Genomic DNA, 27,480 nt, shown 5'->3' with positions numbered 1-27,480 from the left:
ACTTCTGTCCAATTTAGACAGGAGAGAGGATACAGCCTAAAATCTTGCTTTCATCACTCAGATCTGGGATCAAATTTGTCACAGAGGCGTACATAGACAACAGCTTTCTGCATCAGGAAATGAAGTGGTTTAGTTTTCTTTTTTTTTCTTTTCTAGGTGCATGTTGCAAGGATTATATATGGGACACCAAGTAAAGAAATGCACAAGACAAAAGTCCAAGTAATTCTGGTGTGTCCAGGCAATGGCATGTGAAAGAAACGATTACAACAATCAAAGTAGTATCACTACAATGCATTAGAGGAAAGTTAGGACCAGCAGCTCTGATAATAATCACCCAAGTCAATACAGGCCTGTAAAAGGCGCAGGCTTGAAGATAATTCCTAAAGCATTCAGAGAATTAAAAGAAATGATAGAGAGAATTTAAAAGGCGACTGATGTGGTAGCACTTTCTCCCTTCATGTTAAAAAGTCGTCACTTTCCATAACAAATCAGAAACTAGTGGCAAATGCAGTTGTGCAGAGCCAAACAAGAGAGAAGGGATACTATACCTAAAAAAGATAGAACAGGAAAAAAAAGATTTGAATGAAGGAATATAGACTGGGTAGTGGACACATAACTGTACCCTTAATTCCTCTTTCATTTCTTTTTTTAAAGCTTCCTTGCGTTCTTCCACAGAAACCCGTTGCTTTTCAAGACCATCAATCTCATCATTGACGGCTGTGTAGATGTAACATGGAAGAAAAAAATTCTTAGTTGCAAAGAAAATACTGTATATAGTTTAATGAACTTAAATTCAAGAAGGTGCTTATCTCAATTCTTGAAGAATTATTTTCTCCTTTTGAAGTTTGTCAGTCAGATCCTTCTGAACAGGCTCCAGGTCTGATTCATCTCTGGCCGTACTTATCTCCTGGGAACATGTCTCCACTTGCCTTTGGCTCTCTTCAAAAGAATAAGCGAATTAGTCATAGGAAAACTAAACCAATAAAACATGAATAAATTCAACAAAATCATGGAATTGTCTTCATTTTGGTCAAACTTTAAGAAAAATCACTGTTCTCCACTCCCTGATTGAGAAGCCTTATTTGAGTTTTCTATCAGTGGATCCTACATGTTGACTTCTGATGTTTACTGAGAAGCAAAATCAATTCATAGCGGTGCATCAAGGTCCCAAGAATAATATTAAGGGCAACTAGCATATCAAGTTCATTGGAAATTGAATATTTTCATCACTTGTAGTAATGCGTGTAGGACATACAAGTCAGAAAATTTATTTCCAAATGGAAACTTCTGATAAGTTTATAATGCATCATATGAAAAGCAAGGTCCGGGTCAAAAAAGAAACAAGAAACTAAATGAATTGAGTAATATATGAATGTGTTTAGTACTTCATGGTATTCTAATGCAATATCTTCTCTGAAGATATACTTGTTTCACTTTGGTCAAGGATTTGATTGAGAAGTGATATAAGTAGACCTGGCAATGTTTGGTAAAAAGCTTCAACTGCTCATTCTCTGGCATAATTGATATTTGGACACACATTTTGTTTAGATGTTAAGATTACTGGAACTGAGATGTCAAGAAAATAGGGATGTTATATACAGTCACTGCCAATTCAACAGTTAACAGGTCCCAAATTTTTTTTTCTTAGGTTGTTTAACCTCAAGAACCATGAATCAAACCCCATACAGAGTCTACACTGTGTTAAGTTGTGGAGCCTAATTAACGCCTTACGCTGAGTTGGTACGCAGGTCGACCTTCGCGGTAAGGTCGTCGTGGGGGTTGGAAGGAGGGCAGGGGCTCCATTATATATTGACTATTGTTTCATTAAGGGTAGTTTGGGGATTTCACACTTGTAATCCGATTGCCTAATTTTCTCTTTATATTTGGGGGCGTCGTTGTTAGGGTTTTATCATCATTGCGGATAATCATCTATTGCAACCTTAGAGAGAGGTTAGAGAAAAACACTTTTCAGGTGTGTGATTTCTCTTGTAAACTATTTTATCTTCATAGTGGATTACTGCAACGGCAAAAGACAGGACGTAGTCTCACCTTGAGGCGAACCTATATAAATCTTGTGTGTTATTCCGTGCTTGCTTTTTTCTTCTTCCGCGATTATTATTATTGTTCTCGTTAGTTTGGAATTAGGGCATCTAATTCTTAACACACTCCACCTAAACCGAAAGTGTGCAAACCCAAACTATTGGTGACTCCGGAGCTTCACTATTGGATTGTTGCTGTAAGAGAGAAAAAGTTACCAAGTTCCTCCTTAGAGACTTGGCAATTATGTATTTGTTAGAGTCCAAAGGTATTCTAGTCGTCACATATGTTTGCATGTGGCCCCACTAGCTTATATGGTTCTTGTTAAGTGATAGGGTGTCATGGGGTCGATTTTATTTTAGTTATTTGCTGGTTTAAGTATCTTTTTATGTGATGGAGTCCCAAAGAGGAAGTTTAGTCATCTTATGTAATTTTTAACCAAGTCATTTACAATAATTGGTTTAGGGGTCAACTTCTGATCTCTTCCGGGATGTTGCTTCCAATGCACCTTTCTCTTCTCACTCTCTTCATATTTTTCTTTTTCTTCTTCTTCTTCTTCTTCTTCTTCTTCTTCAAACTTCTTTCTTGCAAGATTTAACATGGTATCAGAATAGACAAATCTAAGAGAGAGTTTAAGTTTCAATTTTTTTTCCCTTTCCTGTACCCAGGACTTCTTACAAAGAAAGTTTCCTATCTTTTCTATTCTGATCGACATTCAAGGTCTTCTTTTTCCTCTCTTCTTTGTGCCTGAACCTGTTAGTAACTGCCCCATGCTGGGTTTCTAGTGCTGATTATGTGCTATGCCCAATTTTTGGGTGTGTAATTGCTTCGTTGCTGAGGTTCTAATGCTGATTATGTATTGCACGCAATCTCTGAGCTCGTAATTGCTGTTGTTCTGAATTTCTATGTCTGTAGACATTCAACAGTTTTTTTGCTGATTTCTTGGTGATTGTGAGTTAATTAGTGCATTTTAACTATTGTAGTATGTTAGTGAGACATGTTTTAACTACTTGGTGATTGCTGTTGAGTGCTGGTGCATTGAGTTTTCTGCCTAGGGTCTACTCGAGCTTAATATATTTGAAGACAATTAGTTGTGTGCAGTATTTTTCTTCTTGATTATTAGCTGTTTGGTGTTTGTGAAAACCTGAATAATGGCTGAAAAGGTAAGTTATAACCTCTGTTAGAGATTCAGAAAAGTCTTAAGAGTAATGATTCTACAACAATTCAGATTAGAAGGGTTACACTGAATAGTTCAAATATGTGTATTAGTCCAATGTTGTCGACCTTGGGGCAAAAAGGAAGCTTAAATATCTCAAGGATGATCCCCTAACAAATAATTATCAAGTTATGACTTGGCTGGTGAACAGTGTGGAGTCTAAGAATGGCTCTTAGATTATGACTTCCAAAACTGCCAAGGCATGTGGAAGATTCAAATTCCTATATTCCCATCAGAGTAACCTGTCAGGAATTATGAATTGTATTCTCGGTATCATACTATGATGAATGGAAGTAAAAGTGTGACTAACAACTTTGGTGGGATGCAGCCTGTTTTTCAAGAAATTAGCATCTATCATCCTTCTACTACTGATGAAGAAGAGTTTAAAAAAAAAAAAAAACAAATAATCAGATACAGGTTGCCAAGTTTTTGCATGGCTTAGGAATAGAAAACAACGCTATTCAGACTCATTTTTCGCAAACACTGATGTACCAACTTTGGGAAAGACTTTCTCTGGAGTTTTAAAGGCTGAAGGTGTAGTTACTTCTAGTGTTAAGGGTTCTAAATCAGCTGATGCATCCGCAATGAATTCTGCCCACACACATCATAGAACAGAAAGTGTAAGAGAACATAGGGGTGGAAGTGGAAGGCAAGGTAGAGAAAGAGATGCAGCTGGTCATGGTAGAGGTTGAGAAGATAGAAGGTGCATCCATTAAGGAAGAAAAACCATCCATTGGACAAATGTTGGCATATATTTGGAAATTCCACACGGACCAATTTTAGTGTAATAGATGTTCCCTAAAGTAGTGGTGGTATTGGTGAGTGCAACAATGCAACAATTAGTTAAAAAATTAGAATAGATGTTCCCTTCTTCTGGTGATTCGGTCCCTAATCCTCCTTCCATTGCTAGTGCTACCTTAACTACTTCAAGTATGTCTGCCTTACATGTGTCTTCCTCTCCTAGTAAGATCATTGACTTGGATGCTTCAACACATATGTTAGGTTGCCTTCCCATCTTTTGTCTTTAACTATATCTCATAAATTTAGCTAATGGTTCCACTTCTAGTGTTCAGGGGGAGGATGTAGTTCAAGCCACACCTAGTCTATCTATGCCTTATGTATTATATGTTCCCAACTTCCCCATCAATTTATTATCTGTAAGTCAATTGAGACCTTAAACTGCAATGCAACATTTTCTCCGTTTGGTTGTGTTTTTCAGGACGAAGAGGACAATTCATGGGGGACAAAAAAGTGATAGGTCTTATTACCTCGAATGGTCACATATACTAATGCACTTCATATGAAAATTTCTCCATATCAATGGCTTCTTTGATTGAGACATCTATCTCCAACTAAGATTCGCTCTCTCATTATTTCCTCTCCTTCTGAGTGATCATTCAATTGTGAGGTTTGTCAACTCAAGAAGCACCATAGGGTGTCTTTTCCATCCAATAGTAGTAAAATTAGCATGTCTTTGAGTTAGTTTATTCAGATGCGTGGGGCTCATATAGAGTACCTAGTATCTTTGGTCTTAAGTATTTTTTGTCTTTCATTGATGATTATAGTTGTGTCACGTGGGTCTCCTAAAGGCAAAATCTGAAATGTTTGATGCATTTATGAAATTTTACAATCAAATAAAGAATTTGTTTGGTGTTTCTCTCAAAATTGTGCATATTGACAATGGACAAGAGTTTGTCAATTAGAATTTTCTGGCCTTTTATCTGCCCATGATATTTTGCATCGAACATATTGTCCCCATATCCCACAACAAATGGCATCACTGAACATAAAAATCATCATTTTCTAGATATTGCTAGAAATTTTATGTTTCAAACGAAGTTTCCTAAGCCTTATTGGCGGATGCAATACTCAACCCCTATGGAGATCAATCTAAACTTACACGATGATTAGAGTCAATTGATGAGAGATATGACAGAATAGTGGAGATTTGTCGGTAAACTTCTCTATGCCAGAATGATCGGACTAGACTTTTCCTTTGCAGTCAGTAAAAGTGAGTGTATGGAAAATCCTAGAAGGTCTCATCTCTTGACTGCACAAAGGGTTTTGAAGTGTCTAAAAGGAGCTTCAGGGGCTTCTCCAATGGGCACACTGAAGCAAAGGGGAATCTAGATGCCAATTATGTTGGATTGAAGCTTGATAGGAAGCCTACCTCGGGATATTGCATATTTATAAGTTGCAACCTTGTGAGTTGAAGGAATAGAAGTAGATAATAACAACTTGATCTAGTGTTGAGCTGAATATAGAGTCATGGCCCATACCACCAGCAAGTATCTGTGGATTGAAGTTGTGCTAGTGGAATTGGGTATAGAAGTTCCAGGGCTTATGGTAATGAGATGTAATAATCAGGTCGCTATTGTCATTGCAAACAACTCTGTATTTCATCAGAGGACAAAAGATATTCAAGTGGATTGCCAATTTAGTTGGGATATCGTGATAAAATTGTTACTCTTTATGTAAAGTTAGTTGATCAGCTTGGTGATATATTTACAAAAACCTAGAGCAAACATGAGTTTATAGTATTTTGTAATAAGTTGGACCTTCATGATATGTATGGTACAGCTTGAGGGAGAGAAGGGAGAGAATTAGAGTCCAGGGGTATTTTTGGTCCTTTTACGTATGTGCATGCATTAGGTTATATGGCTCCTGTTAAGTGATAGGGTGTCATCTGGTCTACTTTATTGTAGTTATTTGCCGATTTAGTTAGCCTTTTATGTAAAGGAGTCCTGGAGGGGCAGTTTATTCATCTTATGTAACTTTTTACTTCAGTCACTCAATATATAATAGGGATAAGGTCGACTTCAAACCTCTAACGAGGTGCTGCTTCTAATGCACTTCTCTCTCCTGTCTCTTCGTATTCTTCTTCTCCTTCTTCTTCAACCTTGCTTCTTGTAGGATTATCAATATTTTTTTGAACACTAAAGGCAAAAGACCAGAGAGGTTTCTCTCTACTTATGCCAAGAGAAGCCAATGTGATATGGAGAGAAGGTGGATGGGATCAATTTTAGTTTTTATATCATATACTAACACAAATAAGTTCAATCAGCAACTGACAAGAAAAGAAACAGAAAAGAATATGGAAACTAAACAAACCTTCCAGCAGATTTTGAATGTTAGAGTAATCTCTGTTGCAAGACGATACAAGTGACTTCACTCCTTGGATTGACTGCATCAAGCCATCAATGTCCTTTCTGCTCTTTAGCAATTTAAGGAGATCATCACCATACGATATGACATCTTGAACATCAATTGCACGCACTTGCTCACCCATTTAAGTAGCTCTGTTTTCTTTTTGTTGATGTTTAACAGATGGAAAACAATGAGACCTTGGATCTGTAGGAGGATTTAACTTTCTGGGTTGTTTGGTTTAATAAAAGAACATAAGACTCATTTCAGTGCCCGAACTCTTTCATAGACCTCGTCTCTGCCAAACTCGATCAACCTCTTCCTCGTGATGGTTGTGGCTCAATCAGTATTAATTGTTTCTGTAACACCAAATATAGTCTTGAAACTCCAGATTGTGATATCCGTGGAGTACACTCATCAAAATCCAACCTTGGGAAATTACACGAAATGCTCTCTGCAGGAAGGGTCTCTTAAGGGCTCAGCACAAGGTGCCTTTGATGCAACGTATTTGGAAAAAGAGGAGACCAACAGAGTTTACAACCAATGCACTGGAGAGAAAATGAAAATATAAATAAAACATCAAATTAAATCAGTTGTAAAATGGAAGTGCAGGGTCACTGGTAAATTATATTCAAGCAGATTATTGATAAAATTCCTTACTCGAGACTCCAAAAAACAAAACAAAAAATGATTCCTTAGTTGTTATTAGTAGTGACTCGAGGATCAATAAGCAACCCAAAATAAAAAAAAAACTAATTCCACCGGTTTCATAGTGGTGCTTGCTATGAACTCACTGTTATGCATCTTATAATCGCTTCCCAAAGAAATCCATCCACTTTTTCAAAATCTGTTTTCTCAGAAACTATCTACTAAAAAATTCCAGAATTTTTTTCCTCATATATTCTCAAAAATCGAGATTGAAGTTCCCAGAATTCAAAAAATTGTAAAAAAAATCAGAAATTTTCTCACAAGTTCCAGAGATACAAAATTTTAAAAAATCTATAAATTCCAGAAAAGTCCTAGAAAATTAGAAAAATCTCAAAAAACTCTACTGAAGTCCTAGAGATTCTATAAAATCATTTACGTTTTTTTTTTCTTATTTCATTTATCAAATCATTCTCTTTCTCGTCTTTGCTGAAAAGACTTCCACCCTTGACTAAGAGTCAAACTGGAAGTCCCACATATCACTACCGTCTTCCCAATTCATCTTAACAAGACAATACAACTGGAACTTAATCATTACACAATCCTTAGTGTAGAAAATGATTATCCTGTTCTTCTGTAATTTTATTTCATTTATTTATTGTATCAATGATGGGCTCTCTTATGTTAATTGAAGCATTTGTACCCTCCCCCTCTTAATAAAATCTCTCTTATCTTTCAATATATATATAAGGAAAAAAGGAAGGACCTAAGTCCATCTAAGTTAGGTGCACCCAATTATAAATTTAATCTTCAAATTTAAATCAAATGAATTAAACTTTACTTATTCTTACTCTAAAAATTATTTCTCATCTTGTGGAAAATGATTCGTGTCCATTTGACTTTTTTGTTTTTATTTTTATTAAATTTTAAAGAGAAAGTAGTGATAACAACATTCTCAATAAACATAATTGTATTCTTGTAAAGAGTGTGACTTTTTGAAACAAGAAAAAGTTGCATGCGGCCAACTTTGGCTGGACTTGAGTCCAGCTTCCTTTCCCTCAATATATAATTGGAAGAGGGCCCTTTGTTATTTGGTGAGATCAAACTCTAGAGTTTGTCATGTGTTATGTCTTGGAACTCATTTATTTGTCAGTTTTGAATTTAGAGTCACTTCTATATTCTTGTTCACACATTTTATAACCTCATATGGTTCAGGTTTTATTCTGAGAAATAAAATGCCCTTTCATTAGGATTTGATTAATCCTCTTGTTTTTGCAAGTTCCTTGGGTTGATCTCCCTATTGTCACATCAATGGGGTGATTCAGTCATGCTTGGCAAGTTATGATTGGGATAAATTGTTCCTATTCCTATACCATGGATTGGTGTCTTGTAGAGATGTCTTGCATATCAGGCAAGATGTCCCAGATTTTCAGAGGGCTAATATGCATCAGATTTTCACATGGGGAAATGTCTCAAAAATCCAAGACTCCCACCCTATCCCATACAGGGTGATCCAAGTTTTTCTGCTTAGTAATTTTTATCACGATTTTTGTTGAAAATCTTCTATTTTGTGTTTTTTGTTGATTTTGAATATTACTCCTGTGTGTAACCACTTTTTTTCTAATCCCATTTCCTTCCATATTTTATCGTGTCGTCTAGTTAGAGTTTAGAGAGTCCCTCCCTGTAACTGTATTATTTGTTGTCTAGCCTATAAGATAGTCTGCCATAGGCTTTCCAATTGAACTTCTTAAGATGGGGTTGCAATTCAAGGGGATACGAACAAATTTAAATGTAGAGAGCAATACAAAGTTTAGTTTTTGAAAGATGTGAATTTTAAAGCAATTCAAAGCTTCATACAATGGTTCCTAACTTCTTCTTCTTTTTTGTTCAACTTGGGACTTTATGTCAGCTACTCCAATCTTTATCACAGTTACAAAGCTCAAGTGGACACACACAATCCAAAAACTTTGTAATTTTTTTATTTTTTATTTTTTGTGAGACAAGGTGCAGGACAATCATCTTGATGTCAACTTGGAGATGTTTTCAATTAATCGATTATGCCTCACACAGTCTAAATCTTTACAATTGTTCATCGATTATGTCACTTTAGTTAATCAATTAACCAGTGTAGAACATTTACTTAAAATTCTTTGGTTAATCAATTAATATAATAAACACAATGTTCTAGTAAATTCATTAATCAGTGTAGAAGTTAAACAAAATCAAATGAGCTACTTTAATGGATTAATTGACATTTAGATTAATCGATTAAGGGTACTTCAACTCCCCAACGTCCCAAAAACCCTAAAACTGCTTAGCTTCACATGTCCTCCCCTCTCGCAACTAAACTCATTTACCTTCTTCTCTCTTGCCAACCTGTCTTTTCTAAACCTGAAGACACTTAAACCCTAGTCTCTTACGCTTGTTACTCTGATTTTGTAAAAAGTAACAATAATTCTTTGGTACGAGCTCTAGCAAAGTTCTCTCACCCTCAAAGAAAGGCAAGGAGAGTCCTCCCACATAACTAGATTCATAAGGAAAGGCAGGAAGAAGTAGATGAGGGTGGTTGCCCCTTCTTTTTTCTCTTGAACGGAAAGCTTGTTGCTTCCTCTACCAAAAAAGAAAAAAAATAAGAAGGGCAACCTCTTCTCCACGAGGTGCAACCTAGCTTACTTTGGGTGAAATATAGGTTATTAAGTCTTTGTTTGGAGAGGAAACTAAGCCAAAATAAAGATAAATGAGTCATTCTTTGCATGAATTTAAGATGCATAGATCAAGTTTATAAAGATTATTTATAGGCAAATTAAGGATAAGTCACCCTTATTACCTACATAAGCCAATGAGAATTTGCTACATAACCAAGGCAAATCCCATCTTATTCAAATTCAAAAAAGTCAAATCCCAAGTGCTCTTATTTGTTTGAAACAACCCTATCCCAATCTCATTTGGGTAGGTAGACATCAAATTTCAAATTTCAAAGCAACCAACCAACCAGCCAGTTGTTGGTTACACGCATGTGTGCCTGGGCAGTAGTAGCTGGTTGCGTATGCCCCATATGCCCTAGCTGCTATAGCCTTGGCTGTTTCGTGCCAGATTCATGTTTTTGGGCCTTGTGAAGGTGTTGTTGTCCCCGGATGGGCTTTTTTGAGGGCTTAGGGTTGCCATACTATTTTGGAACGCTCTTTTATGGTATTTTTAATGGACCCATATTTGGTCTAGTTGTGTGTGTCTCTGTCTGTGGCACTTCTAACCACATGTTATCCTCCCACAACCATAACATGAATATCCTCATTGCATTGTCCCTCAAATAAGTTGCAACCTCCTCTTCAAATTGTCATAGCTCAGCTTCCATGGGCCATATATCTTTACTCTTCAATAAGCCTTGCCATTTCACCAAGTATTCCTTATAATGCGGCAAACCCTTGCGTTGTACTTCCTGATCAGTAATGAAGTAGTTCACATTATGAGAAAACATGATGGATAAATTTATGGGAGCTTGAAGTCTGATGGTGTGTGAGGGGTTCGATTGATCTTTATTATAAAATTTCAAATTACATACATGAAACACATTGTGGATGTTCAAGTAAGCACGTACTAATAAGCCATGCTTTTTACCCTCCCGATAATAGGAAATGGTCCCTCATATTTTTTATCAAGCCCTTGTTCCTTGTCCATAGCAAATGGAATTGCTCAAGGCAGATTTTTATAAACATGAGGTCCTTCAACTTGTACTCCAAGGGGCGTCTTTTTTTATTATTGTATTTCTCCATCTGTTTTGTTACTTTATGTAAGAAAGCATGAGCGAGATATGTACGTTTCTTCCATCTTTTGGCGAGTTTCAAGGCTGCTAGGCTCCTCCCAAACTTGCTCGGGAGTATGCTATGAGGCATGAGTGATTTGTTGTCTCGCTGACAATTCAAATGGACTATGGTCGGTGGATCGGTTTTTTTGTAAGTTATATGAGAATTTGGGCCACATCAAGTAGTTCTAGCCAGTTCTTTTGATTAGCATTTACAAAATTCCTCCAAGATGGCATTGATCCACTCCGTCTGCCAACCGGTTTGAGGATGGAAACTTGTAGAGAAGTTAAGGGTAGCTCCAAGAGTTTTGAAGAGTTTCATCCAAAATTTACTCGTGAATCAAGGATCTCGATCACTTCTAATTGTCCTCAACACTCTCAAACATTTCACCACATTGGTCATGAATGTTTTTGTTGCGTCCTCCACTATACAATCACCACATACAACCATGAACGTACTATACTTCGAAAATTAGTCCACTACCACCATAATGGAATCAAGGCCTTTGTCTTTTCAGAGTCTAGAAATAAAGTCCATAGAGACGGACTCCCATAGTCTTTCTATAATAGGTAGGGGCATGAGCAAACCCTTGGGTTTCGTCGTTCCACCTTATCTTGTTGGCAAATAAGGAAAGTGGAATTTATTCTTCCACATCTTGCTCCATTCTAGGCCAATAGTAATTACCTTTTAATAGAGTAAGTGTTTGCTTTTGTCCAGAATGTCCTACCTATTTGGTGTCATGGCATTACCACAATAATTCACACTGAAGACCATCGTGTTTGGGAACAAAATGTCATCTCCCTTTTGTGCATAAAAGGCTCTCATTCAGCCAAAATCAACATATACCTCCAAGAGCGGCAGCGTCCACCAAATTATGAGCTTCTGAGTCTTGCAAAAGACCCACCTTGATGTGATCGGTTAATGTCATACGAACCTGGCTAAGAGAAGCAAAAGCTTCTAGTTTAAGTGTAGCTAGTTCGGCTTTGCGGCTTAAGGTGTCGACTACATTGTTGTTCACACTAAGTTTGTACTCAAGCAACATGTTGAATTTTGCCAAGAAGTTTTGCCACCAAGCTTGCTTTGGGCTAAGATTCTTTTGCATGAGAAAGTAGTTAGATGATACGTTGTCCGTCTTCACTAGGAACTTCGATCCCAACAAGTAATGATGCCAAGTGTGAAAATAATGCACAATGGTTGTCATTTTTCATTCTTGAACAGTTTAGCACTACTCTTCATTAAGTTTTTGACTTTCGAAAGCAATCGAATGTTTATCCTGTTCAAAAACACCACAAATTACAAAGCTAGAGTAATTTGTAGTTACCTCAAAACACTTATTGAAACAACAAGCAGCAAGATTGGTTCTTTGGTGACTGCATCTTTGAGGGACTCGTAAGCTTCTTGGCATTTGTTTGACCAATGCCATTGTTGCTTCTTCTTCTTCAAAAGATCCATCAAGGGAGCCGCCAAAGCTGAAAATCCCTTAATGAATTTCTGACATTAGTTCATGAGCCCAAGGAAACTTCGTAATTCCGATACTTTGGTTGGAATGTATCATTCAACAATTACTTGCACCTTCTTTTAGTTTATCTATATCCATCCACTTCGGATCTAATGTCCCAAGAAGGACACCTCTGATAGGGCAAATGAGTAATTCTCCCTTATGATGAAAAGAGAGTTCTCTTGCAACACCTCAAACACCTTTTTCAAATGATGCAAATGTTCCTCCATGTCCCTACTATACATCACAATGTCTTCTAAATAAACGACTACAAATTGATCCAGAAAAAGTTGGAAAATTTCATCTATAAGAGTGAAAAAAGTAATTGGTGCATTTGTCAAGCCAAACAACATGACAAGAAACTCCTATGAACCATACCTTGTTATGCATGTGATCTTCTTCTCATCAAGTCAAGTTTACTAAAAACACAAGCATGACTGAGTTAATCAAACAAGTTTGCAATGAGGGGAATCAAAATATTTGTTCATTATTGTCACCTTATTCAATGCACGATAGTCGATGCATAGCATCATGCTACCATCCTTCTTCTTTGAAAGAGTACAGGTGAGTCGAACAGAGCTTTGGAAGGTTGAATGAACCTGGCTTAAAGCAACTCCTTGAGTTGTTTTCAAAGCTCTTCTAGTTCTTTCAGTGCCATGTGGAAAGGTGCTTGGACTAGTGATTTAGCAACTAGTTCGAGCTTAATCATATGGTCAACCTCCCTTCAAGGAGGAAACTTATTCAGTAATTCCTCTAACATTAAGTCTTTGAACTCCATTAGGACTTTTTCAATGTTGGTCGTCACTGATTGATTCTCAACCCGTTGCTCGTTTCCTGTCAAAGCTACAAGAAAAGTAAACTCTCCTCTTGTAAGTCCCTTCTTAAGCTGGAGAGCTAAAAGCATGATGGTTTTCCCTTTTACATTATCCCCATTCTCCAATATCATACAAGGCCCAACCTCCCCCATAACCTCTATAACTTCCAAATAGGATATTATGAATGCCTTGCAAATATTAAAAAAAGTCCATGCTCAAAATTATATTAAAATTATCAATGCGAACAACAATAAAATCGAGAAAGCCTACCAATTTTCCAACAACGATTCAGGTGTGTTTCTCTACGCCAAGAACTATTTTGGTAGTTGAATGACAGCCTCTATATGACTATTATATTGTTCCCATCGTAGATTTAATTGTCCCGCTTCCTCCACCAAAATGAAATTGTCAGTAGCCCTTGTGTCGATCATGGCTTTTGCTTTAGTGTCATTAAGCAAAATATCTAAATAGATGAGTTCTTGTTTAGATTTTATTGGGGTCTTTGGAAAATTTTTTATGTGCGCTTAAATGGAATTAAGTAACATCATTGAGCCCATTCTAGGTTCGTTACTTGGTTGGTCAATGGCTTCATCCTTTTTTACGACATTTAGTTGCCTCTTTTTTAGACAATCTTGAGCCATATGATCATCTTCACAAATACAGTAATTAATTTTTTTTAATTACAAACACATTTGTCTGCAAAGGTCTTCTTCTTCTCCATGTTTTTTGGAGTTCTAATGCTCGTTCTTGGAATTTTGATTCCAAGATTGCTTCTTCTTGTAATTCTCCTTGTGCCCATTTTTATCAGCTTTTTTTGGATTTGGAAGCACTTTCATCAGATTTCCTCTCAAAATCCATTAGCTTTTCGGCGATGGCTAGCAATAGCCAGCATCTTCACATCTTGACGCCTCAATTCTTGCTCAGCCCATGGATAAAGTCTCACCGAAAATAAAAATAATCGGTCTTCATCGGTCGTATTAGGAATACTATATATCAATGAAGTAAAAGATTGAATGTGCTCACAGACAGTTCGTTCTGTCATAACACTCGTAATTCATTTCACACTAGGTAGTCAACATCTTCTGTAAAGCAGTGATGCTTCAATTCGTGTTTGAAATCTTCCCAAGTGTCTACTGAATCTTCTCTATCCTCTACATCACTCATTCTCCTCATCCACCATAAAATAGCATCATCAACAAGGAACATGGAAGTGGCACTAACATTTACTTCTTCATTTGAGAATTTAGAAGCTTTGAAATTTTGCTTCACTTACCACAAGAAGTTTTTAATCACTTTTGAATTGCGTATACCATTATACAGTCTCAGTTCGGACACTTTGATCTTCATCAGTGAAAGAGCACCTTCTCCATTTAGAAGGGCTCGTTCGAGAATCGCCATTTCTCTTCTGCAGCTCTTCTAACTCCTACTGCATCTTGTCTAGGTTGTTTCTCATGTCCACTTTTAGCATGATAACAGTACTATGAACATCTCGTTTAGCGGGGACTTTCTTCTTATCTTTGTTTGGAACAATTTTCATCGTCCATAGTTAAAATAAGTAAGCTAGTAAAGTTTTATTTGAAGCGGAAACTAAGCCAAGATAAAGATAAATAAGCTTTGCCAAAAAATGAGGTATTCTTCGCACGAAAAGATAAATACATCAAGTTTATAAGACTTATTTATAGGCAAATTAAAGATAAGTCACCCTTATCCGCATCTTACATAATCCAATGAGAATTTGCCACATAAGCAAGGCAAATCCCGTCTTATTCAAATTTAAAATAGTCAAATCCCTTGTGGTTTTATTTTGTCTTAAAGAACCCTTTCCCAATCCCATTTGGGTATGTAGACTTTGAATTTCGAAGCCAGCCTGCCAACCAATTGCTTACTGCACAAACGCGCCCTCTGTGGGCCCTTTGCAACCTTAGGTATATTTCGTTCCAGATTCGTGTTTTCTGAGGGCTTGGGATTATTATACCATTTTGGAAATCTGTTTCCGATGGTATTTTCAGTGTACCCATATTTGGCCCAGTCGTATTTATTCCTATTAAATATGGGAATAAAATGAAAAATCCTTAGTTTTGATGATTGATGATTGTAAACAAGATACCCTTGAAAATTTTGGAACTTAATTTTCGTCCCAGCACATGAAATGGAAAGAAACACCTGGTCTTCCCAGAGGATAGATCCATCCAATTCGCAGTAAGATCCAGCAATCTCCAAAGGAACAACGAGCATAAATTGTCACGATCGCCAAAAATATAAAAAATATTATTATTGATAATCAAAAGTGGAGCCATAAAAATTATTCTTATACAACACCAATTTGCTCTCTAAACACTCCATTGACAAAACAACTCAGCAAGTCCCACTCACCAACAAAAATACCAACAAGCTCAAAAACACTGCAGCCCTTCAATCCCATTTCAGGCCAGCCTTCTCGGTGCTGATCGACTATTCATCCAAACATAGTCTCCTTCTCCTGAAAACTCATCCCATTGTCGTTGAGCCACTAGTGGCCGGCTTTGCAACATAAATTTGCTTCATCTTCGAAGCACCAGAAAAGTTTTTCTCAGACCCAGCAGTCTGGTTCCTTACTTGGAATCCAACCCTTCTGTGCCATTCGCCTCCAGAGTTACTCTTCTGAGAAATCCCACTTCCTCTTTGATCCGAATATCCAACAGGGTGAAGGTAAGATGAACTCTGTTGTTGAGAACTTGGAGATTTAAATGTAGCTCCAACACTCTGGCCGTTGCCACTGCCACTGTTCCCATTAGCATTGCTAGTCATGTTTCGACTCTCAGTGGCATGCGCAGCAGGTCTGCTGCTAGACCCATTTGTAGAGCTGTAAGAAGCTGATCGACTTGTTGATACATGGGAAGCATTGTTATTAGTCGAGTCCATGAGACCAAGTTCATCTGGAAACTGTGAAGCCGATTCAGCTGCAGAAAATTTTCTGTTACTTTCCCCAGTTGATGGGTCCATACACAATCCATGGTTGAATTGAGATGGAACCGCTCCATCTATCTGTTGTTGTAAAGGCATTGAAAGAGGAACAGAATGGAGAGGAGATGCAGGAACATGAGACCAGCGTGCTTGCATTGGCACATCTGCAGACGACTGAAATTGAGCATAGTAGATCAGAAATGGTACAAAAGAAATAAACAAACAGCAGTTGTGAGCAACAATAGAGAGTGAAGGGGATCAGCTTCAATCATTTTCAAGAAAGGAGAAAAGCAAACAATAAGATTCGTCTAAAATGAAAAGGTATAACTGCCATGTGGCTACAAGAAGAGAAACAACTAAAAGAGTTTCCTCCTAGTAGCTCAGCTGACAAGATTAAACAATATATCAAATATGCACATTGAGGTAACTCAGTTCTCCCTGGTCAGAACCACCTATACCCACCCCCCTAGCCAAACATATAGAAGTTTTCCTACGTCAGGTTGGGGTATGCATGTCCTTAAGACCAGTCGCTCCTAAATCTTCCAAAGGGCACTATTAATAAATGTGTACCCAATAACAGAACGAAGAAGGCCAGTCTATGGCAGTTACGAGAATAAAAACAAACAAATGGATGAGTTATTATTTTCTATCTTTTATCAATTTGATAGTCAGTACATGTACCAGAAATAAACCATACACGATATCAGACTTCCAACTTGCAAAGAATCCAACATGTGGCCATGGAGCTAAAGGCTGAATTCACAACTTCTATGTCCCTTAATAGAATGAAAAAAGTTCAAAATTATAAAAAATAAATAAATGGGGATCAATTAATTCACCTGGAAAGGAGACATGTCAAACATGGCCAGGGGAGAAGCCATTGGCAAAAGAGGGGATCCAGGAGCCAGATGCTGAATGGGACCAGGTATGTTCTGAGGATTCCTCTGAGCTGAAGCAATGTTCATACTATTCATGTCACCATCATTAATACCAACGGCAGAAGAGACCGGACAGTGCTTCCAGTCAGGCTGCTTTCCAGAAGGAATATAAGTGGTCCCCATGAAGCTCAATCCCACCTGCCCAAACTGTCCCACTGGAGCAAAGTGGTTGTAAACCACCATGTGAGGTGGACCCTGCATCCCAGGAATTCCTCCAGGAGGGCTGATGAAAGGGCCACTGAATCCAGTTGGTGGGCCATAGAAAGAATCAACACCAGAATGACACTGTTGCCAGGCCCCAATTGGTCCGGTTGTTGATATGCTACCTTTTTGAGATTGTGATTTGGTGTTTGCAGATTCATCTTGAGGCCCAAATGCAAAAATAGGGCCCCCCAACATTGGGTTCATTTCATAACAAGGAAAAGGTGGCGCACCCAGAAATGGGGATAACATTGGGTTAGAGGTGTTCGAAGGACTAGGCAAAGGAGGCCATAAAGATAAAGACGGAGTTTCAACAGACAGATCAGCAGGAAGAGCTACAGTAAGAGACTCTTCACCCTTTGAGTGATGTGATAATTGTTGATTGTCAGAAGCACCTGCCAAATGTTCCATATTTCAATATCATACACGAGTCAAAACCTAATTTGTTTCATCTATACAGTCAGAAAGAGCCAACATTCTCCACTTCTTTCAAACCAGTAAAAACAAATTCAATAACCAAGGTGTTCAATGAAAGTGGAAATGAGAACATGTGTCTGAATACTGCATATCCAGAGAGATATAGAGGTGAAACAAAAAGTTGGATAAAGACAGAATTTGTCCTCATTTCCAATTTCTCCCAAACTCTTTAGAATCTGCTATAATATTCATTATTTCTGTTTTTTCACCACTCGAAGCCAAGAGTTATCCTGTGTTGAAACAGAAGACTAAAGCTATCTAGTTAAAAAGTAAAAAATTATTAAAAAATCAGCCTTCTTTTTATTTTTTAATAGTGGTGATTTCAATCACAATGGAATAATGCAGGGACGCTTAATAATCTCCTTCCAGCATTTTTATTGACTCAATCAGGAGGACAGCACACACAGCCCAATCTATATCATGGTATTCCTTATTCTTTTTGTATTCTCAAAATATTTTGCATGAAAGAAATAATGTTCATATGTCAGAACTACTAAAGCAAAAAGTTAAATTAAATTTCACAAAGTGCAAAGAACATCTGAAAAGAAAATAAGTTTGGTGATCCTGTAAACACCCACCTCCAGAAGACAAGCCACCAACATCCAAACTTCCAAAGCTTTTGGAATCCGCAACAGAGACAGAGAGACCAGTCCCCACCACCTCATCATTACTAATAGCAGCAACTGCAACAGCTGAAGCAGCTGCTTCAGCTTCAGCTTCAGCTTCAGCCTCCGGATCTTCCAGCTGAGCACAAGATTCACTGGAGTGCTTCTCTTTATCATAAAATATAGAACAACCGGCTTCTGATGCAGACAACTCGTGATCAATTGGAACCTCTGACCTACATGGGCCAGGTGGTCCAATTCCATTTGCAATAGAACAGGTGCTTGGTGGAAGAATTGTTGGAGAGGTAACAGCACCTAAATCAGCCAACAAGATAAATTATTCAAAGGAGTTCATTCCGTTTCAATGATGCAAGGATCAACAATAATATTTTTGTCAAACATGTTTTATCTTCCTCTCACGCTTTATTAAATTTTCATTTCAATTAAAAAAGAATAATAATAATAATAATTCTGTTATAAAATTGAAATCTGCACTTACCAAACTGAATTTTCTCTCCTGCAAGAAGGGAATTCAGAGGGCTTGCTGCTGAGGAGAATGGTTTATTGTCTTGTGACAATAATGCAATCGATGGCTTGCTGGGATCCTTAACAACACTTGCATGGTCAACAATAGGAGAAACATTTGCATCAAATCGCCCTGGCTTCATAGCCTCATCAAGTTGAGTCTGAGTCAAGGCCATCACCTGAAAAAAAAATTACACCTAGTAAGTCAAAAGTGTTTTTTGTGATGCAAGAAAATATAATGAACAATGGATTCCAAATTCATGATTTATCTCTGAAACCTAAAAGGCAGAAGAAACAATGGTTCCATTTATTTTTTTTAAATGTTGAAACAATAATTCCATGGTATCCAAAGATATTATATCCGCTGACCATAATAACAGCCATCTTGTTATTAGAACTAATTTCTTCAGCAAAAAAAACACCTTGTATATGTATACAAATAAATAACTAAAACCATCATGTCAATAGAACTTCTTCCTTCAAAAGAGAACTACCATGTATATATAAAAACCTACCACACAATTAAAAATATATATTAAAAGATGTCTACATTTCATAACCAAAACATCAATTTTTCTGTAGGGCTCCTCCCCAATTTCTTTTTAATAAATTTTACACAATGTTCAAAAGAAAAAAAAGTTATAACCAACAAAAGAGTATTCATCAATCCAGTAGAATCTATCTGGTTATTCGTTTTATGTTCCAAGGTCAGCCAATAGTTTGGCTGATCACTTGCTAAACAGAGGGCATCCCTCCAATCCGTCATTAAAAGGAGAACCCACCCCTAAGATTTGTTTCTCTTTTGGCCCCTTGAAACAAAATTTCATCCTTCTCAAAAAAATAAAAATAATAATAAATAAATAAAAATGCCAGTAGTCTTATAAATCCACTTCAATTTTAAAATCATGGACAATCCATGGAAAATTTAGATTGTGGGTCTGAATGGCTCATAAGCGGGCTACTAATGAATTGGCTCTTCAAGTGAGAAAGGTAAGATCATGGCACCTGTAACCTTAAGTTACAGAAGAAATCCTTAGAACAATGCCTAAACACATAAAACAAAATAGACAAAGAATATCCAAAAATTGAAGTACATAGCAGGTATCCAAACAAAGTCTTTATAACAGGAGTTTGAGAAAGTGAACTACATCAAATATGCAGTCATAAATGTGAAAATAAAGGGCAAAACACAAAAGAAAGATGCCCAATTCTATATGTCCAACTTATTTTCTGTCAGAAACAATATTAAAATAACAGCTGCAAAGATCTCTTAAGTAATAAACGAACTTGTCATGACAAATACCTAATATCAGAAATAGAATTATGCACCTGCTGACTAATGCGTGGATTGGCCCAAGGAGCTAAAGAGGTAGGAACATTCTCCACAACTGCAGTTTTAGTTTCAAATGGCAAGGTTGACATAAAGTGTGTGCCAGAACTGGATATGACAGGAGTTGGACCTGCCTGAATTGACCTAAAGGAGGCTTGCCGATCAGAAATAGGAAAGGAATGAATGGATGATAATAACATCTGAGTTAAAAAAACATACTTGATATTGAGGGATCTGATATTAGGGGGAGCATCTCCATTCAATGCCGGAGTGCCAATAGGAGGCAGTGGTGGTGATGCAATAGCAGAGACAACAGGCACTTCAACATTAACTGTGTTACGCCCGTCTTTTGAATCAGAATCTGAATGAACACAACTAGCAATATCTCCACCCACAGAAGCCGGTGTTGCCCTAATTGAACAGGAAGAAACCGTATTTTTTGGAACAGACCGTGGCTTTCGAGGTGCCTAAGTCAAAGAAAGAAACCAACTCATCAGATTCATCATAATGGATACAAGAAAGCAATAGAGATGATTTTCTTTTGAATGGAGGAATTAATAGAATGAAATTGAACAACAACTTTACCTTAATAACCCTTGACTTTGCCTTAAATTCCTTTTCCCTCTGTTCTCGGCGGTCATTTAGCATCTGCCTCTTAGATCGGACTTCAATGAAATCATCTTCATCACTTGGAGCCTCAATACCAGGCTGCTTGAAGACACGAATGACTCCACTTTGCAAAGGAGGATCAACATCCTCTCCTGAGCTTCCATTAATGTTAGACTTCCCCTCTAAGGAAGATATCTGCCTCTTTGAAGGAGCATCTCTCACAGATGACCTCTCCATCCTGCTTTCAGAATCCACGTTTCGTACATTAAAAGAACCTGAGGCCTGATAGCTTCCTGATTCAGATTTTAGTGGTTTATTTAACAAGCCATCCTTCCTACTCCCACCCTTTATAGAATTTCCAGACACTCTTGCATTCAAAATTAACTTCTCTTCCTGCCCTGGGTAGTTTGACGAAATCAAGCCTCCTGCTTGCTTCTTATCAACATTGTCCCACACTCTAAACTCAGTTCGTCGAAGATTCCGGTGAAACTTCCTTTGGAGGCCACTAGAATCTGGATGTGGAGCTTCAGATGTTGGTGCAACTGAAGATCTGGAACCATTATTTTTTACAGTATAAATGAGCCTCTTCCCCTTACCTGCAGAAGCTGTACCCGGAGCCCTAGAACCATTATAAATTCTATCACTTGAAAGAGACCGAGAAGATTGACCTAGTATTTCTCCATTACTAGCAACAGCTCTATCATTCTTTCTCCCAATTGTATCATGCTCTGCTTGATCTCCAACTTGAGAGGTTGGTTGGGTTCGCGCTTTACTTTCATCAAAATGGGAGTTGTCATCCTGGCTTGGACAGTTAGTTGCTTCCTTTTCAGCATTATTTGACATTTGTGATTCAGTCAACTCCTTCCCCAGATTCACTGGAGATGGTTCCAAGAAATCTGGACCAAGGTCAGTCTGATTGTCGTTATGCATGGAAGAAACATTATCAATAGAATTAGAAGCTCCGGCACCAGAGTCTCCAGTTTGACTATGAAGGGATTCCCCAATTTGTTGGTTCAAAGAATAATGAGCAGGAGCACTGGGCTGTATGAAGGACATGGTTTGAGGACCCAATGGCAAAATCCCTTCAGAGATGGGAGATGTATATCTCAGCTGGCCAAATTGAAAGAAAGGTGGCTGGGAAGAATGAATCTGTGTGAGGGATGAACCTACATGAGGATGAAGATGAAGAGGCATTTGAATAGAACCAATCTGTATCGCTGGAACTGGAGATGGTATGAGAGAAGGCCCAGAAAAAAGACCAAATTGCAGTTTAATGGATGGGACCTCTGTCTGACTTGAAATAGAAGAAACCGAGGATAAGACTGGCTGGACCAATTTTGACGGCAATGCTGAGCTAACAGAAGATGTGACTGGCTTCTGTTGAGCCGGCAAGAAGCTGATATGCTCTTCCAGGTTATCCATGGCCTCAGTATTGGTTGTAGGCTGCCTAACCAAATTCTGAAATGCCTTTTCACCATGTAACAAATTAGCACAGCCATCCAACTTTTCTTCAGTAAAACTGCTGTCAATCTTAAAACCTTGGCCATCAGCAGACCCAGCCTCTTGCATTCTAATTGTCATGTCATTGTTCAGGGAAGCCTTCTCAAACTTCTCGCTACTTGGTACTCTGACCTCAACACCCTCATCAAAACTAAGAACTAACTGATCAATCTTGTTAGATCTACCGTGCTCTTCTACTAAATGCAAATCTGCAAGCTCATGGGACAGGTGAAGATTCTCATCCTCTCCTTCATGCACTTCATCCTCTTCCTGATACCCTTCATCTTCCTCCTCATCATATTCTTCTTGCTCCGGTAAATCTTCCTTATTTTCAATAGTCCACTCTTCATCTTCCCCAGGGGATACCATAGGTGAACCCATCAAAATATTTCCTTGTGCATCTCTAGCTGCTGATACAACTTGATCATTATCTGAAAAAGCAGTCTGTTCAGTTTCAACTAAAACGTGTGAATCAGGCGACCCTCCAGTGTCATCCAAGTCATCATGGGAGAGGTGAGTCGGAGAAGTGGGTGGGCTTGAGACAGAAAGTGAAGACTGTGAATCACATCTGGGTGTATTCTTCTCACCAGCCTGCTCACGAGGTTTGAGTTGCTTATGAGCTGACGAAGTCAATACTCCAGACTCCCCTGGTTTCTCCTGATACTCACCTTCATAACTCTGAGCCATAGCTTCATTTCTTCCAGCCCCATGAGGGAATCTTGTTTCGTCATCCAAAAATGCCGAAGAACCTGAACGGTCAGAGTGGGTCCGGAAGGTACTTCTGTGCATAGAAGCTATTGATGGAGGAGGGAGAACACGAGGCTGTCTCATGGAATGACGAGATCTACTAAACGATGAAAACCCGTCAGCCTCTGGACTCTGATAAAATCTATCTGAATTAGGAGAGAGAGGAAAATTTCGTAATCGACCTAGTCCCCAATCAGCAAACTTGTCCATGGAATTCTCAGGAAATTCATAGTCAAATTCAGGGTTTCTACTGTAATGGTCACTCTCTGTAGGAGCATTCCACCTCTGCCCTCTAAATTGAGGGAAATCCTCCACTGGATGAAGCTCTGACATCCCTCCTTTCCTCAAAGGCATGATGCCTGGGCCCCCATAAAACTCTTTCCTCGGGAGTGATTTCCCTCCATTAAATTGTTCTCGCCTTGGGCTGCGATAACCATTGTCGGGATCAAGTAAACCTAAATGTGAGTTGTTCCCATTCTCGAATGCATCCCTCTTCCAAGAATTGACATGTTTCCCTCTATCCAAATAAGCACTATTCCCATCCCTTGAAGACTGAAGTCTCGAACCTGTCTCAAATGGCCTGTTTAAACCAGATGAATCTGAAGAGGCAGAACTAGTGATTATTTCCACCATTCTCTCCCCATCTTCCCAATCACCAATATCTGCTACCCTCTGGACATCTCTTTGGGACAATCTTTCATCGACATTATCATTATTTGCAGATTCAGCCTGCCTTTTAGCAATCCTTTCCTCCAACTCCAATAGCTTTTGCCTCGCAGCTTCTTTTCTCCTCTCTTCCTCCAAACTAATCCTCTTTTTTTCCTCCTCTCTGGAAATTCTCTGCTCCTCAGCACACTTTAAAGCCTCAAGCCTCTCCTTCTCTGCTCTCCAGGCAGCTTCTCTAGCCTCTTCCTCAAGCCTTCTTCTTTGCTCCTCCTCTTCCTTTGCCAGTCTCTGTCTCTCCTCCTCCTCCTTTCGAGCTTGTTCCAAGGCTCTTGCTTGCTCCTCTGCTATTAGTTGCCTTTCTTGCTCTTGCATTCTCTGTACTCTCTCAAGTTCAGCCTCAAAAGATTCCCTAACCGGGTCATGGAAATCCATTTGTTTCACATCCTTCTTCTTCTTAAATACAAGACCTCCTGAAAAAGGATCCCTCCCATCAAAGGCAGCATTCCCCAAAGTGTCCTCCATGTAAGGTTTCGCATTTGAGAACATGCGTCTTTCCCTACCAAAATTTAGTATGGGATCATTAAAAGAAAACCCTTTACTTCCCAAAGAAAAAGAATTTTTGGGCGTTGAACTGCTTTGAACTACATTGTTCCGGAACCGGTTCGAAACAGAGTCACCATAACGGCCGCCACTATTCTGTTCATGCCCCTTGTTGCCAAATATTTTGGCTGAGTGGACTCCATTTTGCAAAGAAGTATTACCATAGCTTGACTCCCTCCTCGAGTACCTAGAATCCTGGGAGCCACCAAAACCATCACGGGAACTGTCCCTGTAAGTTGGATCATTATACTTAACTGCACTATCTCTGCTCATATCTCTACCCAAACTGAAAGATCTTACACCAATCCCACTTCTATCGCTTCCCATGTCTCGTGAGTTAAACCCATCTTTTAGAAGTTGTGAAGCCCTCCACGAGCTCCCGTCTAGCCCTTCTCTACTAGGGATTCTCACAACTCTCCCATAAGTATCACCTCTGGGCAAGACCTTCCCATTGTCAACATCACGAGGTACCCGACCATCCATAAAATCATTACCCGGATTACGTGGGACCCCAGGTTTGGACATATCAAAATCTCTTTCACTTCGCAAGTATCCATGGTCCTTTTCTCTGTCAGTAACACCAGGACCCGTATCACGTTCATCATCGGCCCAATCAGATGTGTGAGTTAACCTGACAAGTGGAAGTGGGACTGAAAATAAGCTTTGTTTTTGTGCTTTTTCAGATACACTTAAACTACCCAATGAGTTGAGACTTGACTCTCCATTGTCTTCAGAAGTAGGACCCATGGTCAGGCGAGAAGAACAAATCTGAGGGCGCATGTGAAGCTCAGAGCCCGAATTTGACATCTCCAGTTTCTCTTGTGATACTTCATCGTTTGCTCTCTGCTTCTGTTTTGGTAAATCTTTCTGCCTCTGATTAGGACCTGAGGAAATTGTGGGTACGGTTGTATGTAAGGACGGAAAGTCTTCTCCCCTCAAAACAACAGCTTTCTCCACTGAGGTAACTGCTGCAGAGGCAGCCCGAGCTGCAGGTGGCGTATAGGTAGAAGCTCCTACCGTCCTACCATCATGTGGTGCTACAGCGCCATCCTTCTCCAAAAAGCCAGGTTTCGTCCATCCCATGGCAGAGGTGGAATGTCCGGATACAGATCCAGCAGGCCCTGACCCCCCAGAACCACCAGAAGCTGACATGTCGAACCTTTCATGCTCCTTCCTCAATGATGGTAAGTTCAAGGGGGGTGGAACCGAAAGCCGGGGACCCATCTTTGGACCTCCAGAAATGCTACTCTTCGACCGCGAGAGTACCACCATACCACCACTTCCATAACTGGCAGGCCGAAATCGCGACCCGTTAGAGATAGGGGCATGGGACGTCGAGCTGGGGTTCCTACCATAAGATTTATTAAGATTCACAGAGACAAATTTGCTCCCCACTCCGCCAGGATTGGCCATGAACGTCCCGCGTGCACGACCTTATTACTTGGGGATGATCGCCACAGCATCAAACCCTAATCTTATATTTCCCCGTCCGATACAGACAAATTCTATACAACAACCACAAAGACCAAAACAATGGCAAAAACCTCCGACTAACAAAAAGATCAAATATCAAACCCTGGCAACCCTTCCTCAAGTCTATCAAACAGAACAGCCAGTTCGATTAAAACAAATATGAAATCAATCAAGCTGTCTGAAAAAAAGAAAAAGGTAACTCCTCGTTCAGTGATCAGGATTTCTCTTCCTTATTCTCTTCGCGATTTGATGTTTGAAGGGACGAGAGAGTAAAAAATCAGCAGGCAATGGTAAATTGGTTAGGAGGATACCTGCGGCGTATGATAGGGTGAAAGAGCGCCCTTCGGAAGCCCTAGCCAGGGGAGAAGAGCTTCTCAAGAGAAAGAAGAGAGAGTAAAGGAGAAAGACAACGAGCTGAAATAATACCCCCGGGTGGGGTGTGGTTAGTCACTAATTTGTTCACAAACGCAAGTAACAGGAGATCCCGACCGTTGATACTGATTTTAGATTATCTGACAGTCGATCCGTTACAAGATACTCTGATCAGTAGATAACCACATAACTGATTATCACATCCCTTTCTTAATAATGTAAGGGATCCCAATCCAAATAGATATGAGACCCTTAAAATGAGATACATATTAGAAAAAATATTTCAACTCTAAAATAATGTAAGTGGCTTAAGTCGGTTCCTATTATTTATTTATTATATATGGGTGTTTTCAAGTCTATTGAGGTTTTTTTATTAATGCCTTTACTCGAGTTTTTTTATTGTTGTCCTTTGAGTAACACTTTCACCTATATTTTTATTTTTTTAGAGTTTATGTCCGATTGATTACTTATCCTTGGGATATCTTGATGAAGGAGATAATTACTACAATTTGTTTTTCAAGTTGGGATCACTACCATTACCTCCCAACTCAAAGAGGATAATAGAAGGAGAAGTATGAATGATGAGGCAAGTGAAATAATCTCCCATGAAGTTATAAACTCCAATTCGAGGGGAAGTGTTGAAAAATAGGTGTAAAAGAGTTTTACATAACTCTCATAGAAGAAATCTCTTAGAGCAATAAGTGATTCACTAATGATAAAATTTACTAATTTTTTATCCTTCTAAAGAGTCCCAAAGAGAGTTCCCCTTCTTTGTGTTTTGACCCCCCTTTTGTAGTTCTCTTAGGTCCATTATCAATGAGGACAATAGAAATGGATTATTAGAGTTATAAAACTCCAAAGAGGGCAAGTTAAAAGAAGCTAAAAAGTACATTTGTACATAAAAATTCCACAAAAAAAGGTTTTGTACACCCAATCATCATACACATCTTTGTGCATTAAGGACATTATGGATGGTGGGTACACACCATTTTTTAATTTTATTAAATTATAAAAACACCCTTTTACATGGAAATTATAGAAATAATATTCTTTAATACTCTGTTTTTTATTTTTTATTTTTTGTAATAATAGTAATAGTACAACAGGTTTTGTATTCAAACCCATAATTTTAAGGAGATTTAAAGACGAGATCTTTGTTCTCCAACTAGAAAACCTTTGAACGAGATAGTTAAACTATAGCTCGAATCACACATGATTCTAAATTTATAAGCCAATCATATCATTTTCCAAATTATAGTCAAAGTTACCCAAATTATAGGTAAAATTACCCAAAAAAATGCCTTAAATGTTCAGTTTTTTGTGTCAACATCTGGTAGTT

The 27,480-nt window shown here is 38.5% G+C and overlaps 2 protein-coding genes across 2 annotated transcripts; both read right to left on the bottom strand.

The window, feature by feature from the left end:
- Positions 1–805: 805 nt before the first annotated feature.
- LOC137935402 (kinetochore protein SPC24 homolog) lies at positions 806–6,542 on the bottom strand. The gene is made up of 2 exons (XM_068780057.1): positions 6,365–6,542; positions 806–939 (listed from the first exon to the last, which is right to left on the bottom strand). Exons 1-2 carry the CDS (start codon positions 6,540–6,542, stop codon positions 806–808), a joined length of 312 nt encoding a protein of 103 aa, XP_068636158.1.
- An 8,870-nt stretch (positions 6,543–15,412) lies between these two features.
- On the bottom strand, positions 15,413–26,155 carry LOC137935176 (uncharacterized). Its single transcript, XM_068779866.1, has 7 exons — positions 20,760–26,155; positions 20,394–20,641; positions 20,174–20,318; positions 18,819–19,023; positions 18,293–18,634; positions 16,938–17,632; positions 15,413–16,272 (listed from the first exon to the last, which is right to left on the bottom strand). Exons 1-7 carry the CDS (start codon positions 25,707–25,709, stop codon positions 15,643–15,645), a joined length of 7,215 nt encoding a protein of 2,404 aa, XP_068635967.1. The 5' UTR covers positions 25,710–26,155; the 3' UTR covers positions 15,413–15,642.
- Between the last annotated feature and the right edge of the window lie 1,325 nt (positions 26,156–27,480).

Source organism: Aristolochia californica, unplaced genomic scaffold (assembly GCF_029961685.1).
Source record: "Aristolochia californica isolate CCGP_79_NKW_82.1479 unplaced genomic scaffold, dmAriCali1.0.hap1 SCAF_6, whole genome shotgun sequence".
NCBI classification, from domain to species: Eukaryota; Viridiplantae; Streptophyta; class Magnoliopsida; order Piperales; family Aristolochiaceae; genus Aristolochia; species Aristolochia californica.
This window is presented reverse-complemented; position numbering and strand designations above follow the sequence as displayed.